General features: G+C 46.4%; 1 protein-coding gene across 1 annotated transcript in view; it reads left to right on the top strand.

Moving 5' to 3' along the window:
- ANKDD1A (ankyrin repeat and death domain containing 1A) overlaps positions 1–18,608 on the top strand; it is a 42,213-nt gene that overhangs the window by 13,418 nt on the left and 10,187 nt on the right. The window contains 6 exon segments of the mRNA XM_018053788.1: positions 8,857–8,986; positions 9,775–9,859; positions 10,036–10,049; positions 13,598–13,687; positions 14,235–14,332; positions 16,792–16,882. Of these exon segments, the coding sequence (XP_017909277.1) occupies positions 8,857–8,986; positions 9,775–9,859; positions 10,036–10,049; positions 13,598–13,687; positions 14,235–14,332; positions 16,792–16,882 (508 nt within the window).

The raw sequence follows: 18,608 nt of genomic DNA, 5'->3' as shown, positions 1-18,608 counted from the left end.
ATCATCCTAGGAAAGGCTGAATTTTTTTGATAACAGTTCAACTGGAGACAACTGGTTATTTACATGGTAAAAACACAAAATTGACTATATCACACCATACACAAAATAAATTATAGGTGGGCTAAAACCCAAGAGTGAAGGCAAAACTATAAAGCTTTTATAAAATAATGTGGAATAATGTTTCAGGTTAGGAAAAAAATTTCTCAAATAGGACATAAAAAGCTTCACCATAAAATAAAAGCTTAATAAATTAGATTCCAATAAATACAACTTCTATTCATTAAAAGCCACCATAAAGAGACTGAAAAGACATTACAGAATGGGAAAATATTTTTGCAACACATATAACTAACAGTAACAGTGGATAGGACAATTTACAAATCAGTAAGAAAAGACAGACATCACGTGGCAAACCTAGGCAAAGACTTGAACAAACGTTTTATAAAAAGAGAATTTCCAAACCGCCAATAAATATATGGAAAGGCATATGGCATCATTAATGACAAGGAAAGGACATTATAAACCTCAGTGAGCTACCATTACAAAGGTACCAGAATGGCTAAAATAAAAAGTCCAAAATTACAAATGGAGTGATGGGAGCTATCAAACAGTACTGATGGTAGTGTAAATTGGAAAACAATTTTTGTAATATAATAAAATAGAAGAGGCACATACTCTACAGTCCCAAAATTCTACTCCTAGGCATGTGCCTTGCTGCTGCTGCTGCTGCTGCTGCTGCTAAGCTGCTTCAGTCGTGTCCAGCTCTGTGACCCCGTAGACGGCAGCCCACCAGGCTCCCCCGTCCCAGGGATTCAGCCCACCAGGCTCCCCCGTCCCAGGGATTCTCCAGGCAGGAACACTGGAGTGGGTTGCCATTTCCTTCTCCAATGCGTGAAAGTGAAGTCACTCAGTCATGTCCAACTCCTAGAGACCCTATGGACTGCAGCCTACCAGGCTCCTCCGTCCATGGGATTTGCCAGGCAAGAGTACTGGAGTGGGGTGCCATTACCTTCTCCGAGGCATATGCCTTAGATATACTCTTTTCATGTCTGACATTGACAGCATATGATATATTCACACAATAGGACATTATTTGGCATAGATATCATATGAACTGCAGCTATATAGTGAGGGGAATCTCAAACATAATATGTAGTGGAAGTTCCCCAGATTTTGCTTTCCAGGCCGGAACACCCACTGGCCTCTGCTCTGGAAAATTGCCCCCATTTTTTTTTTAATTTATGGCTGTGCTGGTCTTCGTTGTTGCACAGGCTTTTCTCTAGTTGTGTGAATAGGGGCTGCTCTGTGCTTGCAGCGCTCAGCCTTCTCGTTTTGATGGCTTCTCTTGATAAGAGCACAGGCTCCATCTGGGGCACATGGGCTTCAGTAGCTGCCAAATGTGGGCTCAGTATCTGCAGCTCCCGGGCTCTGGAGCGCAGGCTCAACAGTGGTGGCGCATGGTCTTAGTTGCCCCGTGGCATGTGGGATCTTCCCAGATCGGAGACTGAACCCGTGTCTCCTGCATCGGCAGGCAGGTTCTTTACCACTGAGCCACCAGAGAAGCCCCTGGAAAATTGCCCTTGACCTGAAGGTCCCCCCGCCCCCAGTAGACCCTGGCCAAAGACTGCCTAAGACATGTGGGCCCAGCACTGTGGTGTTTTTCCAGGCTCCAGGGTTGTTCAGGGAGCAGGCTACCTCTGAGACAACATCTTTGCTTGGCACTTGTAGCTGCCCTGTCCTGGCTTCCTTCACTGCCTCACTCCAGAGAGCACAAACTTCACAAATCACACACACTGAACCTTTGCCTCTTGTCTGCAGTACTGCATCTGATCTGAGATGTAGCACTAAGCTAGGGAGAAAGATACAAGAGAACACATTTCATGATATACATTTAGGTGGTAAAATAACAAAAACTGAAAGCGTGGTTATCCAAACATCAGGATAATGTTCACCTCTGGTTCTGTTTCTTGACCTGCATGGCGTTAACTTGAATGTTCGCTTTATTATTTAAACAATACATGCACATTTTATGCACCATTTTAGTGCGAATGATACACACACAAAAGCTAACATTTCCAAGCAATTGGAGAGTCTTGGTTTCCTCTTAAACATGAATGTATTTCCTAATCAGAGAAGATGATCTGTTGGATTTCTGCCTGCTTACATTTGTTGAGATTTCCCTTGTTGCCTAATACACTATAGTAAGCGTTTCATGTATTACATCTGTGTGTTAGTTGCTCAGTCATGTCCGACTCTTTGCAACCCATGGACAGTAGTCCACCCGGCCCCAGGCTCCTCTGTCCATGGAATTTTCCAGGCAAGAACACTGGAATGGGTTGTCATTCCCTTCTCCAGGTGATCTTCCCAACCCAGGGATCAAACCTGGGTCTCCCGCATTGCAGAAAGATTCTTTAAACATTCATGAACAAAGTATGCTATGGATTTGCGTATGATTTGTATGTCCATTAATTTAATAGTCATGATTGCATTAGTTACCTATGACTGCAGAGAAAATCACCCCTAAATCTAGTGACTTGAAACGTTTCTCCCACGTTTCTGGGTGAGTCTGGGTCTGCTTAGCTGTGTCCTCTGGGTCTCTCTCAAGGTCACATGAATTAAGAGTCATTATAAGGTCCTATAAGAAGAACTAAAGAACCTCTTGATTGAAAGTGAAAGAAAAGAGTGACAAAGTTGGCTTAAAACTCAATGTTCAGGAAACTAAGATCATGGCATCTGGTTCCATTACTTCATGGCAAATAGGTGGGGAAACAATGGAAACAGTGAGAGACTTTATTTTGGGGGGCTCCGAAATCACTGCAGATGGTGACTGCAACCATGAAATTAAAAGACGCTTGCTCCTTGGAAGGAAAGTTATGGACAACCTAGACAGAATATTAAAAAATAGAGACATTACTTTGCCAACAAAGGTCCGTCTCGTCAAGGCTATGGTTTTTCCTGTGGTCATGCATGGATGTGAGAGTTGGACTGTGAAGAAAGCTGAGCACCGAAGAATTGATGCTTTTGAACTGTGGTGTTGGAGAAGACTCTTGAGAGTCCCTTGGACTGCAAGGAGATCCAACCAGTCCATCCTAAAGGAAATCACTCCTGAATATTCATTGGAAGGACTGATGCTGAAGCTGAAACTTCAATACTTTGGCCACCTGATGCAAAGAACTGACTCATTTGAAAAGACCCTGATGCTGGGAAAGACTGAAGGCAGGAGGAGAAGGGGACGACAGAGGATGAGATGGTTGGATGGCATCACTGACTCAATGGACACGAGTTTGAGTAAACTCCAGGAGTTGGCGACGGACAGGGAGACCTGGAGTGCTGCAGTCCATGGGGTCGCAAAGAGTCGGACACGACTGAGCAACTGAACTGAACTGATAAGGTCCTATGAGCTTGAATAAAAATATACTTTCTATAAGATTTGACTTGACTGTTCTTTATTATTCTCACTGCTTTTTGGATTTAAATAGCAAAAAGTAAAAGCAAAAAACAACCAAATTCATTCCTTCTCTTTATGTTTGATTTCATTTCTCTATAACCAGAGCATGGATGGATACACTGCAAAATTTTTAAGGCTGGACTGACTTCTGAGTTCATGTAGTTTGTGTTTTTTTTTTAACTATCTGGCAGATTGGAAATTTTGCCTCATTGTTATCAGCTGAGATCTAATGATTTGTTTCAGTAAGTTAGGCAGCTGTGAAGAGGCAAGAAAAGCAAGCCCTGATCACATACCACTCCATACTGTAAGCTCACATTACCTCCACCCAGAGGCTGTACTTGGAATCCCCAGACGGGCAATAGCAGCCTCATTCCTGAGAGGAATTATAAGAGCAGGCACCAATCTTTTCACCAAACTCTGTGTCAATAAGACAAAGTTGTCTTTACAACTTTTAAATTGCCTAATCAACTTTTCACATTGTTAATTTTATTAATTTTGAATTTCTAGTTTCTGGATAAAACTAAAATGTTAATTTCCACAATGTCTATGACAATAGCAAAAATATAGAACAAAAATATTTCCTCTTCCATTTTATTATTTTTACTTTTGGGTAGCCTAAGAAAAAAAATCTTTATTTGTTGAAGTAATAGTATTCCTCTCAGATATAGAGGAATCTCTGACCAAGTTATAGCAGCCTCTTATTGAGTATACTTATGTTTTTGGGAAATCATGAAGGAGAGAACCTTTTATTCAATGCATGTTTATAATCTATTTTTGCCCTTCCACTGTTCATGGTATTATGAGAAAAGACAAAGAAAAAAGAAAAGGTGAATATCTATTCCTCAAACATTTTGAAGCCTAGAAAGGAAGAGGAGACATAGAATGTATTTCTAAAAATATATAAAAGTTCAAATTACAAAAGTTTAAAAATAGCTTTACATATTTGAATGGAGATTTTTATTCTATAGAAAGCTAGAAAGATAATTAATTCCCTAACGAAAGCTTCCCTTTAGACATAATCTCTGGTAATGCTAGTCTGTGAGTGAATGCCCTTTGGTTGGCTTTCTTTCACAACTAAACAACTGTCAGGCTGAGGCCCGATAAGCATCTGCATGAGCACGGAGAAGCAGCCCATCTGGGGGAGCATCTTTCCCTCGTGGGCCAAAGGCTCCTCACTGCCATTAACACTCTGAGCATGTGAAAGAGAGACCGTGATGGCTGTCTGAACAGAAGTGTTGTAACTGCCTTGAGAACATTACAGATAACATGCTTTGGGGAATTAGATGTCAGGGATTATGCTACAACTGAAAAGATCTGAGAATCAGAGGTCAGAGAAACATTATGAATGAAGTCTTTTTTTGCATATTTTTTGGTCATTTGGCCAGTATTTTCTTTCTTTCTTTTTTTTTTTTTTTTTGGTGTCCTCTGTCATCCCCTTCTCCTCCTGCCTTCAATCTTCCCCAGCATCAGGGTCTTTTCTAATGAGTCAGCTCTTTGTACCAGGTGGCCAAGTTACTCCATTTCCTTATCTATATGATAGAGACAATTGCACCTATCTTCCAAGACTGTCACGAAATTTGAAAGAGGCATTATGAGTAAAACCTTGAGAACAGGTCCTTGCATAGACTAATAATTCAGAAATTAGGTAGCATTATTATTTTGTCAATTAGAAGTTAATCCTTTCCTTTTCTAAATTCTCTTCTGGCCTTAGTCACTCCCTGTCACCCCCAGGATTATAGCTTTGTGGGCAAATGTGATGCTTTTCTCACCTTTTTCCCCCACAATGAATTACAATGCCTGGAATGTTGTAGGTTCTAAATCCGAGATGGATGAATAAATGGATGATAACAAGGATCTTCCCGGTTGGGTCGGGAAGATCCCACCTGTGTCTCTTGCACTGGCGGGCAGTCTCTTTACCACTGAACCACCAGGGAGGTCCTCACAATGCATTTCCTTATATATTACATGCATGCTATACACCTCACAATGTGCATAGATGCAGTATTTTTTAAATTTTTATTATTGCCTTAAATGACTATCTTTAAAATAAAATACAGGGAAGGACATGGCAACCCGCTCCAGTGTTCTTGCCTGGAGAACCCCAGGGACAGAGGAGCCTGGTGGGCTGCCGTCTGTGGGGTTGCAGAGTTGTATGCAACTGCAGTGACTTGGCAGCAGCAGCAGCAGAATAAAATACTTAGATGAAGAGAAGGGTCTCTTTATATTTACCAAACAATATTTACCATTTCCGGCTTCTCAGCTGGCTGGCAGGTGCATTCTTAGCCACTGGACCCCCAGGGAAGTCCAGTTGTCAGGATTTTGTTGGCAAATGTCTGGATATGTCTGACAGCTCCCAGACAGCTCCCATCTGAAGGATCTCTCTAGGTTATGGGCCACAGGATCTGAGCCAAGAGTGTAGGGGTGAGAGTAGGGCCCTCAGAAGGGCACCCTGTGAAGATACCCAGGTTCAAGTTGAGGGTCTTCCCGTCTAGTCCTGGCTTAGCCTTAGAGAGAATCTCAGTGGTTCTGGGAAATCCAGTAGCTGTCAAGATGATATTTGCTATCAACACAGAATGAGCCACAGTGTTCTAGAATGAAGGAGGTGAGGTCTCAGATGTATGAGGAAAGCAGGGTTCTGAATAATGGGATCTTCTAGTTAAGCAAATCCACTCCATATTACTTATCTATTTTGGGGAACAAATCATCCTAAAATGTAATGGCTTAAAGTAACAGTGATTTATTATTTTTTATAACATATATATTTTTTATATATTTTTCCTCTGGCCTTGCCTAGGCTCACTTATGAGAAGACAGTCTCACATGTCTGGGGCTTCTGCAGGGAGCAGGAATGTCAGGAATGGTATGTCTCCAGATGGTAGCTGATATTCACAGAAACTTCCTTCTCTGACCACCTCCCTCCCTCTCCCCCGACTAGGATATCAAAAAAGCAAGAGTGGAAGTCCCAAGGTTTCTTCAGATATTACTTCCACCCTGTTCGACTGGTTAAAGTCCATCACAAGGTCAGCCTCATTTCAGGGGGAGGAAAGAACCAGATTCCTCCTCTTGATGAGAAGTCATGTTTCTTGATCTTATGACAGTTTCTCAGACTGTCTTGTTTTTCATGACCTTGCCACTTTTGACGAGTACTGGTCAAGTATTTTGTAGAATGTCTTTCAATGTGGCTTTGTCTAATGTTTTTCTCATGATTAAGTTGGGGTTATGGAATTTGGGGAAGGAGACCACAGAGGTCAAATGTCCTTCTCATCACCTCCTATCAGAGAGCATTTGATACCATTGTGATTTGTTACTGGTGATGTTCTCTTGAGCCAGTTCTAACACCAATTCTGATGTGTGTTTTTTCACCAAGCAGTTAACTCAATTCCCTGTGGACACTGACTGGGCGTTCACAAATTTAATTCTGTTCTGACACTACCTGGAAATAGTGTCAGATTCTGCAGGTTAAGGGCTCTGTCCTACAGGACTGCCCTCACTTTATTTACTAATTTATTTTGACTGCAATGTGCAGCGTGCAGGGTCCTGGTTCCCCAACCAGGGATTGAATCTGTGTCCCCCCGCCTGCATTGGAAGATGATGTCTTAACCACTGGACTGCCAAGGAAGTCCCAGGACTGCCCCCACTTTAGATAGCAATCACAAGTGCAGATGGTTGCCTGGCTATATGATAGCCTATAAATCAGAAGTTCCCTTGACCTCCTCTCTGCTGCTGCTGCTGCTAAGTCACTTCAGTCGTGTCCGCCTCTGTGCGACCCCATAGAAGGCAGCCCACCAGGCTCCCCCGTCCCTGGGATTCTCCAGGCAAGAACACCGGAGTGGGTTGCCATTTCCTCCTCCAATGCATGAAAGTGAAAAGTGAAAGTGAAGTCACTCAGTCGTGTCCAACTCCTAGCAACCCCATGGACTGCAGCTTACCAGACTCCTCCATCCATGGGATTTTCCATGCAAGAGTACTGGAATGGGGTGCTATTGCCTTCTCTGGACCTCCTCTCTAGGTTCAATTAATTTGCTAGAGCAGTTCTCAGAACTCAGGTAACCATTGACTTACTTTATAACTGGTTTATTACAAAGGATATTAAAGATACGAATCATAAATGGCCAGATGAAGTGATGCATAGGGCAAGGTCCCAAAAGCAAGTGCTTCTGTCCCCATGGATGGGTCCTGGCACATGGATGTAACCTGGTTCACCCACCTGGAAATTCTCCAAGCCCTGTCCTTTTGGGTTTTTATAGAGGCTTCATTATATAGACTTGATAGCTTAAATTCTCAATCCTTGGTCACTTACAACCTCCTTCCCCTCCCCTCTCCCCAGAGGTGGGGAGGTGGGACTGGAAGTCCCACCGTTGGTCCCCTGAGCAGACAGCTTCCATCCTTAGGTTATATAGGGGCTTCAGGTCACCTCATTAACATCATAAAAGACATTTTTTATCACTCTGACCATTTAGGAAATTCCTAGGGTTTTTGGAGCTCTGTGCCAGGGACCAGGATGAAGATCAAATATATATTTCTTTTTGTAAATCATAACATCAAGCTTGAGCACTTGGTTAAAATGGTGCCAGCTTTTTCCACTGGAATGTTAATATTTTTCCCTGTCATATTCTATTGTTAGAAACTTTTTATGGTTTTAATTTCAATGAAGACTAACAACGTCAGATATTTTTTCATGTGCTTACTTGTCATTCCTATACGTTATTTGGTGTGCAAATTATTTTTTAATTGGGATAATTTATTATTGATGAGTTTCTAGAGATTTTTTAATACATTTTGGATGCATTTCAAGATAAATTGCAGACATCAGGGTGCCTCCCTCTAAACACATCAGCATATTATTAACTAAAGTTCAAATTCTTTGTATACAATGAAATACACACTGAGATTTAACAAACGCTACTTCTCTGTAACCCAAATCACTGTCAAGATGTAGAAGACTGTTCTATTGATTTTTATGACCCATTGATGGTTGCAATCTATTTCAAAAACATGCTTCAGACAATCTAGCGGTAATGCAAGACCAGGGTAGAAGCTCTGGGCTATAAACATAGGATTTGCAAACCTCCCTCATCCCTCACTTAAATATTACTTCCAGGGCTAAGAGACCTTCAATGAAGTGAAACACAATAAGCCTGTATTATCCTAATTTGACCTACTAGGAGTTCGGAGAGGTACAGATAACATGCCCAAGACAACATAGCTGATAAATGCAGGACCTGGGATGTGAACTCTGGCATCCTGACCCCCACCAGCCCATGTGAGGCTAAGTGGGTGCTGTGGTTGTCCCAGCAGCTCATTCCCATTTTCAGCATGGTTTCCTTTGGAAAGCTGTTCCGATCACAAATATTCATCGTTTGGGAGATAGCCAGCGTGTGAGCAGGGCCTCCCTTTGCAGACTGCAGGGACCCTCTGGGCTTGTTTCGGGCTGGCCTGACCTTACTGCAATTCGCAGCCACAAAAGGCCACGCACCAGTGCTGCTATTCATAATGGAGGACCCGGAGGGCGAGGCGCCTGACCGAGCGACAGGGCGAGTGTGGCCGCAAGGCTGTGTGTCCTTCCCTTGGACCTGGGATTCCTGGGGCAGGGCCCCTCGTCCACATTCCTTGAGTGCATCTTTTGAGCCATGGGTAGTGCAGACTGGACCCTGCCTCAGGGAGTTGCTTGTCTAGAAGGGGCTTTAGGGCACAGGTGAGCAGGACACCAGCAGAAATGGTCAGTTCCCTCAGAGAGACTCTGACAAGGACTAGACATATCAGAGAAGGGAGCCTCTGCTTTCTGCTTCCTGGAGGAAGTGGCATTTGATGGATGTACCAGATCGTCAGTAAGATTAGAAAGTTAAGAAGTGAAGTCGCTCAGTCATGTCCGACTCTTTGCGACCCCGTGGACTGTAGCCTACCAGGCTCCTCTGTCCATGGGATTTTCCAGGCAATAGTACTGGAGTGGATTGCCATCATTCTAAATGCAGGAGAGACCATTGCTAGAGTTTTAGAGGTAGAAAAGGGCCTTTTGGTAGAAAAGGGCAGGTGGATTGAAATCTTGGGAGTGAAATTCTGAGAGGTTCTTGGGGGCTATCGTGGAGATCTCAGCCCCCAGCCTCAGAAATGGGTACTTAATTGAATTGTCAGCAAGGAGCCACAGGAAGATTTCAGTGGGGGAGGGGCCCTCCCAAGTTGCTGGGAAGTTGGGTCTGGGCTTTCCAGGCAGGATGTGTAGGGCAAGGAGAGGGGAGAGTGTCTGGGGCACTGCAAGCCCAGAGTAGCTGGGGAAATGAGACCAGGAGGACAGGGCAAGAAAGGTTCACTTTCTTCTCCCTGGCCAGCTAGGAAGAGCTGCGTTTCACTGGGCTGCAGAGCACGGGCAGCTGGATGCTCTGGACCTCTCTGTGGGCTCTGGCTGTGACCACAGTGTCCCAGGGCAGGGCCAGGCTCTGGGCTCCTGAGCAGGGTGGTCACTGGCAGCTCACCCATGTCTACTTCTGACTCTAGTGTGCTGCAGAGCCTGGGAGCCCAAAGACCAGCGCATGTCTGCTATTCATCTAGCTGGTACTTTCTGAACCCTGTGCTATGGGTGAAGAGCGCAGATGCCCAGGACACAGTTTCTTACTCAAGGAATTCAACACTGCAATCCTAGGTGAGAACTGTGACCAAATGTGGGGATGCAGGATGGCAATCTGATTGGTTGGTAGTGAAGCCTGAGGTGGGTTTGAGCCTCCCCTGTGATTCACTGTTGATGTCTGTTGCTGCAGGGAATGGGGAAGAGTGAGGGGCATGATAGCTACACATCTGCTGGTTATTTGTTTTCTTTGTTGTTTTAGTAATCTACTATGATTATGGCAAAAGAGGGATAAGAGCATTGAGGAGGGAGCGGTTTATTCAGAGTAGAGCTTACAAGCAGAATTTTACCAACCTGAGAAGGGATGTGGGATGGGGACCTAAGGTGACCAGTCTGCAGATGACTTGTATCAATGGACCATTGTGAATCAATAGGCAAATACATTGCAGCAAATTCTAAACATTGCTTCCAACAAAGGGAAGAATTCCATTGTTAATTTTCTGATAAGTATTCTTGGCCAGGATACAAGGAGTCCTGTTTATAAGCCAGTGACAAAGCTCACAGACCAATGGACCACAGGATCTTGGAGCTGGAAGATGTCCTTGAAGGGCCTGTTCAAACTTCTCATTTTACTGATGTGGAAACTGAGGCCCAGAGAGGGGGATACGTTAACCAAGGTCACACAGCAAAACTAGAGTCGAGCTGGGGTTTGCAACCAGCATCCTGATGCCTGACCCTGTGCTCCTCCCTCTCGCTATGCTGCCTCCTGGGTCCCTGAGCCCTGGGGATCTGCATCAGATTTGTCTGCCCACACTCGTCTTTCCAGGATAAAAAGGCCCAGTCAGATTCCAAGATTCAGGTCAGGCGGATGTACTTCATTTCAGAAATATGGGCTGTGCTCTGGGCTAGGCCCTGTGCCAGGAAGGTGGAGTACAGAGAAGAGTAAAGGACAACTCTTGCCAGGACACATCTACCCAGGAAGCCAAAAAAAAAAAGCTGTTTTCAGGGCCCCAGGAGAGCAGGAATACCAATACCAAGAAAGCAAGAAAAGTTCAGCTTTGATGAATTTACACAGAATCTTGCAATCGGAAATTCTAGAAAGCAGCTTTAAAAATTGCATGCCCCTGTTAAGTGTTGTAGGGCTTCCCAAGTGGCGCTAGTGGTAAAGAACCCGCCTGCCAATGCAGGAGACATAAGAGATGTGGGTTCAATCCCTGTGTCAGGAAGATCCCATGGAGGAGGGCATGGCAACCCACTCCAGTGTTCTTGCCTGGAGAACCCCATGGACAGAGGAGCCTGGTGGCTACAGCCCGTGGGGATCACAAGAGTCAGATACAACTGAGCATGCATGCACAGTAAGTGTTGCGTTAATATTTTCCACTGAGGAGTGTTCTCATTTTGAATTTCACTGGGGGAGAGGGCACAGTCAACTTTTCAAGGCTTTGAGCCACTGGAGGTCTGACTCCTGCTACGACCCCTCCCCACCCCCCGCCAGGCTGCATAGCAGGACAGACCTGTTGGAACGGATGACAACACAACTCACGCTGCAGGTGCTGTGGTCGGGAGGTTTTGAGAGCCCAGAGAGAGTGACTAATTCCTCGGGAAACAGCAAGGAGATGCTGACAGGGCCCATAGAGGAGGAGAGGCTGGACGTCCCCTCTGGTGGAGGGGAGAGTTCAGGCCCAAAGCCACGGCCTCCTTCCACCCAGCTCGCTGCCCTGCCTGGGCAGAGGGGGAGGCCCTGTTAGGGGTTCCCTGCCACCTGCAGCTTCAAAGGACAGGAAGTAGATATTTATAATCCAGAAGGAAGAGGGAACCCCTGGCCTGTCTCCACAGGGGCACATGCTGGGCCCCCACAGTTCACCCACTTCCTTCCTGCCTCTTTGAACACGCAGAGCTTCACACTGCGGCTACATCACCCACAGCCTGGTCCTCATCAGGGGCGGCAAGTGGGAGAGGGGTAGAACCAAGTGGTCAAAGGGGTTTTCTAAACTTAGCTTTACCTATAAATATAATCTGATGACGATCATAAAAGAAATGTGAATGTTTCGTCTCTGACCCCGTAAGATGGTGTGTGTGGGTGGATCTATCATGGGGGTGGGGGATGGCTTAACCACTTTAAGTACATGTTCGCATCTTCACTTGAAAGATCTGTGCCTAAGCTGAATGTCTGTTTTTGCCTTTTTTTTCCCCTTTTGGGTGCTTTGGGTCCTCGTTGCGTGTGGGCTTCTCTGGTTTCGGTGCATAGGCCCCAGAGTGTGTGGGCTCAGTAGTCAAGGCACATGGGCTTAATGGCCCCATGGCACGTGAGATCTTAGCTCTTCAACCAGGAATCGAGTCCTCTGTATTGGAAGAAGGCAGGTTCTTAACCACTGGCCCACCAGAGAAGTCCCTAAATTGAATTCCTTCCTGGGGAAGGTGCTGAGGCCAGGGCAGAGGGGAGCCCTTGAGCCAAAAGGCCCCCTTGACTGGTTCAGCTCAATTGTTCCCACAGTCTCCTGGACATGACGAATGGCTGAAGCTGAGTCTTCCCTTCTGGATGCTTTTGTTTGTGACTCCAGGGTCTCTGCCCTGACTCCCTCTGTGGCTCCCCTGTAGGGACATCCCATGTCCTGGGCTGCCTCCTCTTCCCTGGGGCCTCTTACCCTCCTGAAGCAAGTCCTCTTTGAGGATGACCCCCAGCAGTCTGCCCTCAATGAAGCCACTTCCACCGCAAGGGACACTGTGCCCTTTGCCCACCCAGTGGAGTCATCTGCCATGGCCCTGTAACTGTCAGCTTTAGACTTCTCACGGGTGAGGCTGCTCTCGAGTTCCAGGAGACACAGGTCAGGTTCTGCATCTCCGTTATGCGTTACTGAACAAACATCTACAGAACAAATATCTGCCGTGTGCCCCAGGCCCTAATCTAGGCACTTGGGAAAACTTTAGAGAATAAAACAAGACAGAAATCCTTGCCTTTGTGGCACCTCTGTTCCACCCAAGAGGTTCGGACAATAAACAATAGATACAGTACACAAGCAGCTGGTGGAGGGTGTTCGGCGGTCAGCGCTTTGGGGGAAATGGAACAGTGGGGCAGGATGAGGGGATCAGGGGGAGGTGCAGTCTCCAATATCACGGTCAGGGTGGGCTGTGCTCTTCAGTAAGAAGCTAACATCTAGAACAGATGTAGGAGGTGAGAGATTGGGCCATGTGGCCTCCAGGCACAGCCTGAGTACAAGGAGAGTCTCTGGGGCTGTGGCCTGATTAGAGGAAAGGCATAGATCTGGGCTCATTGAGTTGGGACTAGCTTTAACCTGGAGCATGGAAAATAGGGATTTGGGTTTTTGTTTTTTTTTTTAAGTAATGTGTCTATCTTAAACTGTGAAAAAAGAGATGAGAACCTGGCCCTTGAAAATGCCCCTGGTTTTTGGTAGTTTGGGGCACAGCTCTCCAAGCAGGGTGGCATTGGTCCAGCAGAGCGATAGCTTGTCACAGACCTGCTCCGTCACCCTGGACGTGTCACCCCTCTCTGGACCTCAGCTCCAGCGGGTCCCCAGGACCTGCCAGTGTCCGTGATCCCACTGGCCCTTCAGGAGCCCCTCTCCTTACAGTAGGGGAACACAGCCCTTCAGCTGGCTGCCCACCTGGCTGTGCTGCGGTGACTCGTGGCCGTCAGGCTGGACCTGAAGGAGCAGAATGCGGTGAGTCACCACCTGGAAGAGGCAGAGATGTGTGACATCGACTTGTCCCCTGCATTCCAGGAGCCCACAGCCCCTGGTGCTGTCTGATTTCTCCTGGCAGGGGGCCTTGGAACCAAGAACGAGGACATGTCTCAGACAGCCCTCCAGGAGAAGATGAGCGGCAGCACAAAGCTCCAGGCTCAGAGGAAAACCGGGCATCAGGGATTATGGAGAAGTCGTTAACACCGTGTGTGTTTAAAGGAGCGAGAGGTCACATGACCAGGGTGGAGCGGGGGTGGAGGGGGGGGGATCAGAGACAGGAGGGTGAGGAGACACCAGCAGACCTGCAGGGTGGCCGGGGGCGGGGGGGGGGGGACTGAATGCACCAAATGCCCCTCCAGGCGAGAATCGGGTGTGGGCCTCAGGACTCCACGGATACCAGGTCATCGTCCGCAGGAGCAGGGAGGGGAGAGCTCAAAGAGCCTGGCAGCCCCAGCAAGAGTGGTGACCTCTGCCCTGGGCTCTGGCCTCGGCGTCCTGCCGCCCCCACACCACTCCTGTGTTTCAGGAAGGTCTGACCGCCCTTAACACGGCTGCCGAAGGGATCCGCCTCACCTGTGTGCAGCTCCTCCTAGGGCCGGGGGTAGCGCAAACACCCTCACCCAGGTAGCTGGGCCCCCTCAGGACGAGCATGTGTCCTCAGCTGCCCAGCTGTGACTGTGTCGGCTGTGACTGTAGCAGCCACAGTGATTCCTGAACGTGGTGTGAGCAAAGCTAGGCTCAGGCTCAGGCAGCAGGCTCAGGGCCTGGACTTGGCTTTTCTACTGCTGAACTCTGTGACCTTGAGCAAGTTACTCATCCTCTCGGAGCCTCTTTTCCCAGCTATAAGTTGAAGATGACGTGTACTTGTGTGTGTGTTAATTGCTCATTGTGTCTGACTCTTTGCAACCCTATGGGCTGTACTCCGCTGTCCATGCAATTCTCCAGGCAAGAATACTGGAGTGGGTAGCCATTCCCTTCTCCAGGGGATCTTCCTGACCCTGGGATCAAACCTATGTTCCCTGCGTTGCAGGCAGATTCTTTCCTGTCTGAGCCACCAGGAAAGCCCATAATATATACTTACTTTTTTATGTTGCCATGAGGACTAAATACCTAGTGTAGTGCCTGGGACTTAATAGGAACTCAGTACCTATTAGAGTCTTGTTGTTGGACACTTGATGGTTCACAAAGTCCTTTTATAATGGTTGAATATTATCTCAGAAAAATTTCCCCCATTTTACAGGTGAGAAAGGTTCAGTGACTTTCCCAGGGCACAAGCTAGTAAGAAGCAAAGCTGAGTCTGAGAAGCCTATTTCTCTGACTCCAGAGCTTGGGGCCTGACAGGTTTGCCTTGCCCAGTGTGGGTGGGGGTGGGGGGGTGTGTCTCCAGCTGTGCCCGCCCACCCCAGCAAATGGAGCTGAGGCCTGAGTGTGACTCTGGGACAGGCCTCTTTTCTCCCCTCCCATTGTGCTCTGTTAGTTGGCCATTAGAAATTCTGTGTCCTTGAGAAGGGGCCGGGGCAGGGGGAGGATTGTGACCTTTCTTTAAGTAGGAAGTTGGTTTTTTTGTTTTGTTTTGCTTTTTATTGTTTGATCAGTGACAAATAATCTTTCTTGGATGGTTGAGGGTCTGAGGGTCTGGAATTCTCTTTCGTTCTAAATTTCAATAATGCGGCAAAAATAACATTAATAGTGAATAATATAAATAATAGCAAAAATGGAGAAATGAAAAGGATATGCTAAAAAATATTTGACACCAAAGAAGGCAGTCTCGGGGAAACAGAATAAAAAAGAAAGGAGACATTCTGAAAACAAATAGCAAAATGGCAAATGTAAATTTAATAACAATAGCGACCAAAACTGCCCTTAAATGTAAATAATGCTTTATTATTAGTATTAGTATTATTTTGGCCATGCCATGTGGTCCGCCGGATCTTAGTTCTCCAACTAGAAACTGAACCACAGCCCTGGCAGTGAAAGCAGTCTTTTATGTATTGGACCACCAAGGAATTCCCTTTTTTTCCTTGGCCAATAATGCTTTATAAGCCACAAACCATTTAATTTGCAGAACACCCCTGGCAAGTTTGGAGACTACTATCCCAGGGGTGTCAGGGGGAGCAGGACAACCCAGAGAAGGAACGTGGCTGCCCCCAGGCACCCAATTATGGTCATCCATCAGCAAGGCCCTCTCTCTGTGCCCAGCACTAGGCGCTGGGAGGAGCAAGAATGCTACAGGCCATGGCGCCTCCCCAGCAGTATCAGCACAGGAGTTTAGGAGATGGGAGGTCAAGTCCAGCTGGTGATCATTGGTGGTTAGAGGTGCCCGCCTCCCTGGGCCTCGTGCTCCAGCCTTGACTTGTTTCTGGCAGAGGCCGTGATCCATTCCAACATTCCCCCGCCTCGCAAGGTCCTGTAGCAGAGTCTCAGAGGAGCAGCCAACCCAAAGGGCTTGCATTTCCCACCGGGAGGAGGATGGGTTCCCACCCACCTTGTGTACTCTCTCAGACAAGACTTTGGCAGAGTGACCAACTTATCCTGGTTTGCCTCATACTGTCCCAATCTTAAAACAGAAAGTCTCACATTCTAGGGGGCCTTCAGTCCAGGGCAACCTGGGACAGCTGGTCACTTAGCGGGACCTTCCGAGATGAAGGCCCATGAAAGCCCTCGCTCTGGCCCTGCCAATCTCCTCTGTGGACCCACTGACACCAGCTCCAGCAGGATAGTACATGCTGGGAGGGGTTTGCCTTGTACTGCAGATCTTATCAGTCCCCCTCTTTGAAAACCATCTTCTCAGAGTCTGTTTTCTCTGAGTGACTTCACTGGCTCAGGAATTGTGAAGGCTTTTGGCTTTTGTTCCAGAGTCTGTGACTGGAGGCGAGGAACATCCTGAGACCATAGCGTGGTCCTTTTACTAGTCACCAGGCCTGGGCAAGTCACTGATTTCTCCCTCCTTTGGGTTTAATGAGGATAATAGTCCCAGGATGGGGGGTTGTGAGTTGTAAATGGAATAATGAATCCTAGAGTGCTTTGTAAACCCCACTGTGAGGGGTCCGGGGGATGCTGCACTGATGCCTGTTTCCTTCTAGAAAAAAGCAGAGCTGCCTCCACTATGCAGCCCTCGGTGGCTCCGAGGACATGGTCATCCAGGCAGGAGGCAGTACTGATGTGGCTGATCACGTAAGTGTGGGACGTGGATGAAAGGGGGGCACACTGAAGAGTCTCCCATGGCTTGCTGCTCAAAATAGACATGGAGAACAGATTAGTGGTTGCTGAGGGTGGGACAGGGGGCAGAGGAGGGAGGAGGGTGTGGTTATAAAAGGAGAACACAGGCGGCCCATGTGGTGATGGAACGCTGCTGTGATGGAACGCTGCTGTATCTGAACGATGTAACAGATGCATGAACCTAGATGTGTATCCATTAATGAAAAAATCGCATAAAATACACATGTATACAAATGACTGGGAGTGAAACTGGGGAGATCTGAGTAAGATGGGTGTTATCAATGTGAGTATTCTGGTTAGAGTATTGTACAGTGGCTTTATAAGATGTTACTATGGGAGTGGGGAGAACCGAGCAGCTGGATGATAATGGTGGGAAGAAGGCATCTCACTAGATCCTGTTGTTCTTTTTGGTTCTTTTGGTGTTTATAAATAACGTGTAAGACAATGAAAAGCAATACTAATCTCTTGCCACTCCCCTTTTCGACCACAGCCCCTCGCACCTGTTTCTAGGAGGATGAAGGCCGTAAACAGGCTCTTTGGTTACTTTATCTCTGTGGTCTGCTGCTTCCTGGAAAGCCACCGTTATAGCTCCGATGGGTTTCCCAGCTCATCTGAATAGTTCTTTGAGCCAGTTTCCCATGTCTGCCCATTCACTCCCACAGCAGACCTTCTTTTGACCTTATTTTAATTTCACAGTTATTTAGCAATGATCGGTTGAAATTCTGTGAAAGTTTTTTCTGGGTTTTTAAATTTTTTTCTAGATGCGTTTTAGAATGCTGCGATGGGCTAAGTCTCTTCAGTCGTGTCCGACTCTTTTGCGACCCCATGGACCATAGCCCACCAGGCTCCTCTGTCCATGGGATTCTCCAGGCAAGAATACTGGAGTAGGTTGCCATGCCTTCCTCCGGGGGAATCTTCCTGACCCAGAGATCAAACCCATGTCTTTTACATCTGCTCATTGGTAGGTGGGTTCCTTACCACTAGCACCACCTGGGAAGCCCATTTTAGAATACTTTTTGGCATTTATTTGCAGTTTGGGTTTGGGATTACATTAAGTCTGTAAATAATATAAGCTAAAATGGTCATCTTTGCAATATTTTATTTTTTCACTAGGAACATGTCTTTCCATTTCCTTTATTCCTGTTTTAGATCTTTCAGTGGCGCCCTATGGTTTCTCGTTTGCCTTTGTAATAGTCATTTCCAATTATACTCTTCATAGGTACTTTATATATTTTGACTGTCATTGTGAATAGACTATCTTTTTAAAACATGTCATTTCTTATAGGGATTCAATATAGGAATGTTATTGACTCTGGTATTTTTATCTTCTGTATGACTTTTCATTAATTTTGCTAGGTTTTGGGTTTTTTTTTGGGGGGGGGTTGGGGTATAGTAGCTATTTTAACACATCTAGATGTACAATCACATTGCCTACAAATAATCATCTAGGTTAAATCTTCTGATATCCATAAACTGCTTTTTTCCTGGCCAAAACTTGTAATGGTAGTTGTGGGTGTTTTTGTTGTGTGTGTGTGTGTTCTGTTCTATAAACTTTTATTGCTCATTATGTGAGGGTGTTTTCCACAGTTATTAATAGTACCGACCCATGCCATTGATTCTTCTGGTTTTTTCCCGTCCCACTATATATGTGTCACTGTACACCTAGACAGAAGGGTGCTGT

The sequence above is a fragment of the Capra hircus genome, chromosome 10 (genome assembly GCF_001704415.2).
Source record: "Capra hircus breed San Clemente chromosome 10, ASM170441v1, whole genome shotgun sequence".
NCBI lineage: Eukaryota > Metazoa > Chordata > Mammalia > Artiodactyla > Bovidae > Capra > Capra hircus.
Note: the sequence above shows the minus strand (reverse complement) of the source record. Positions and strands in the feature narration are given on the sequence as shown.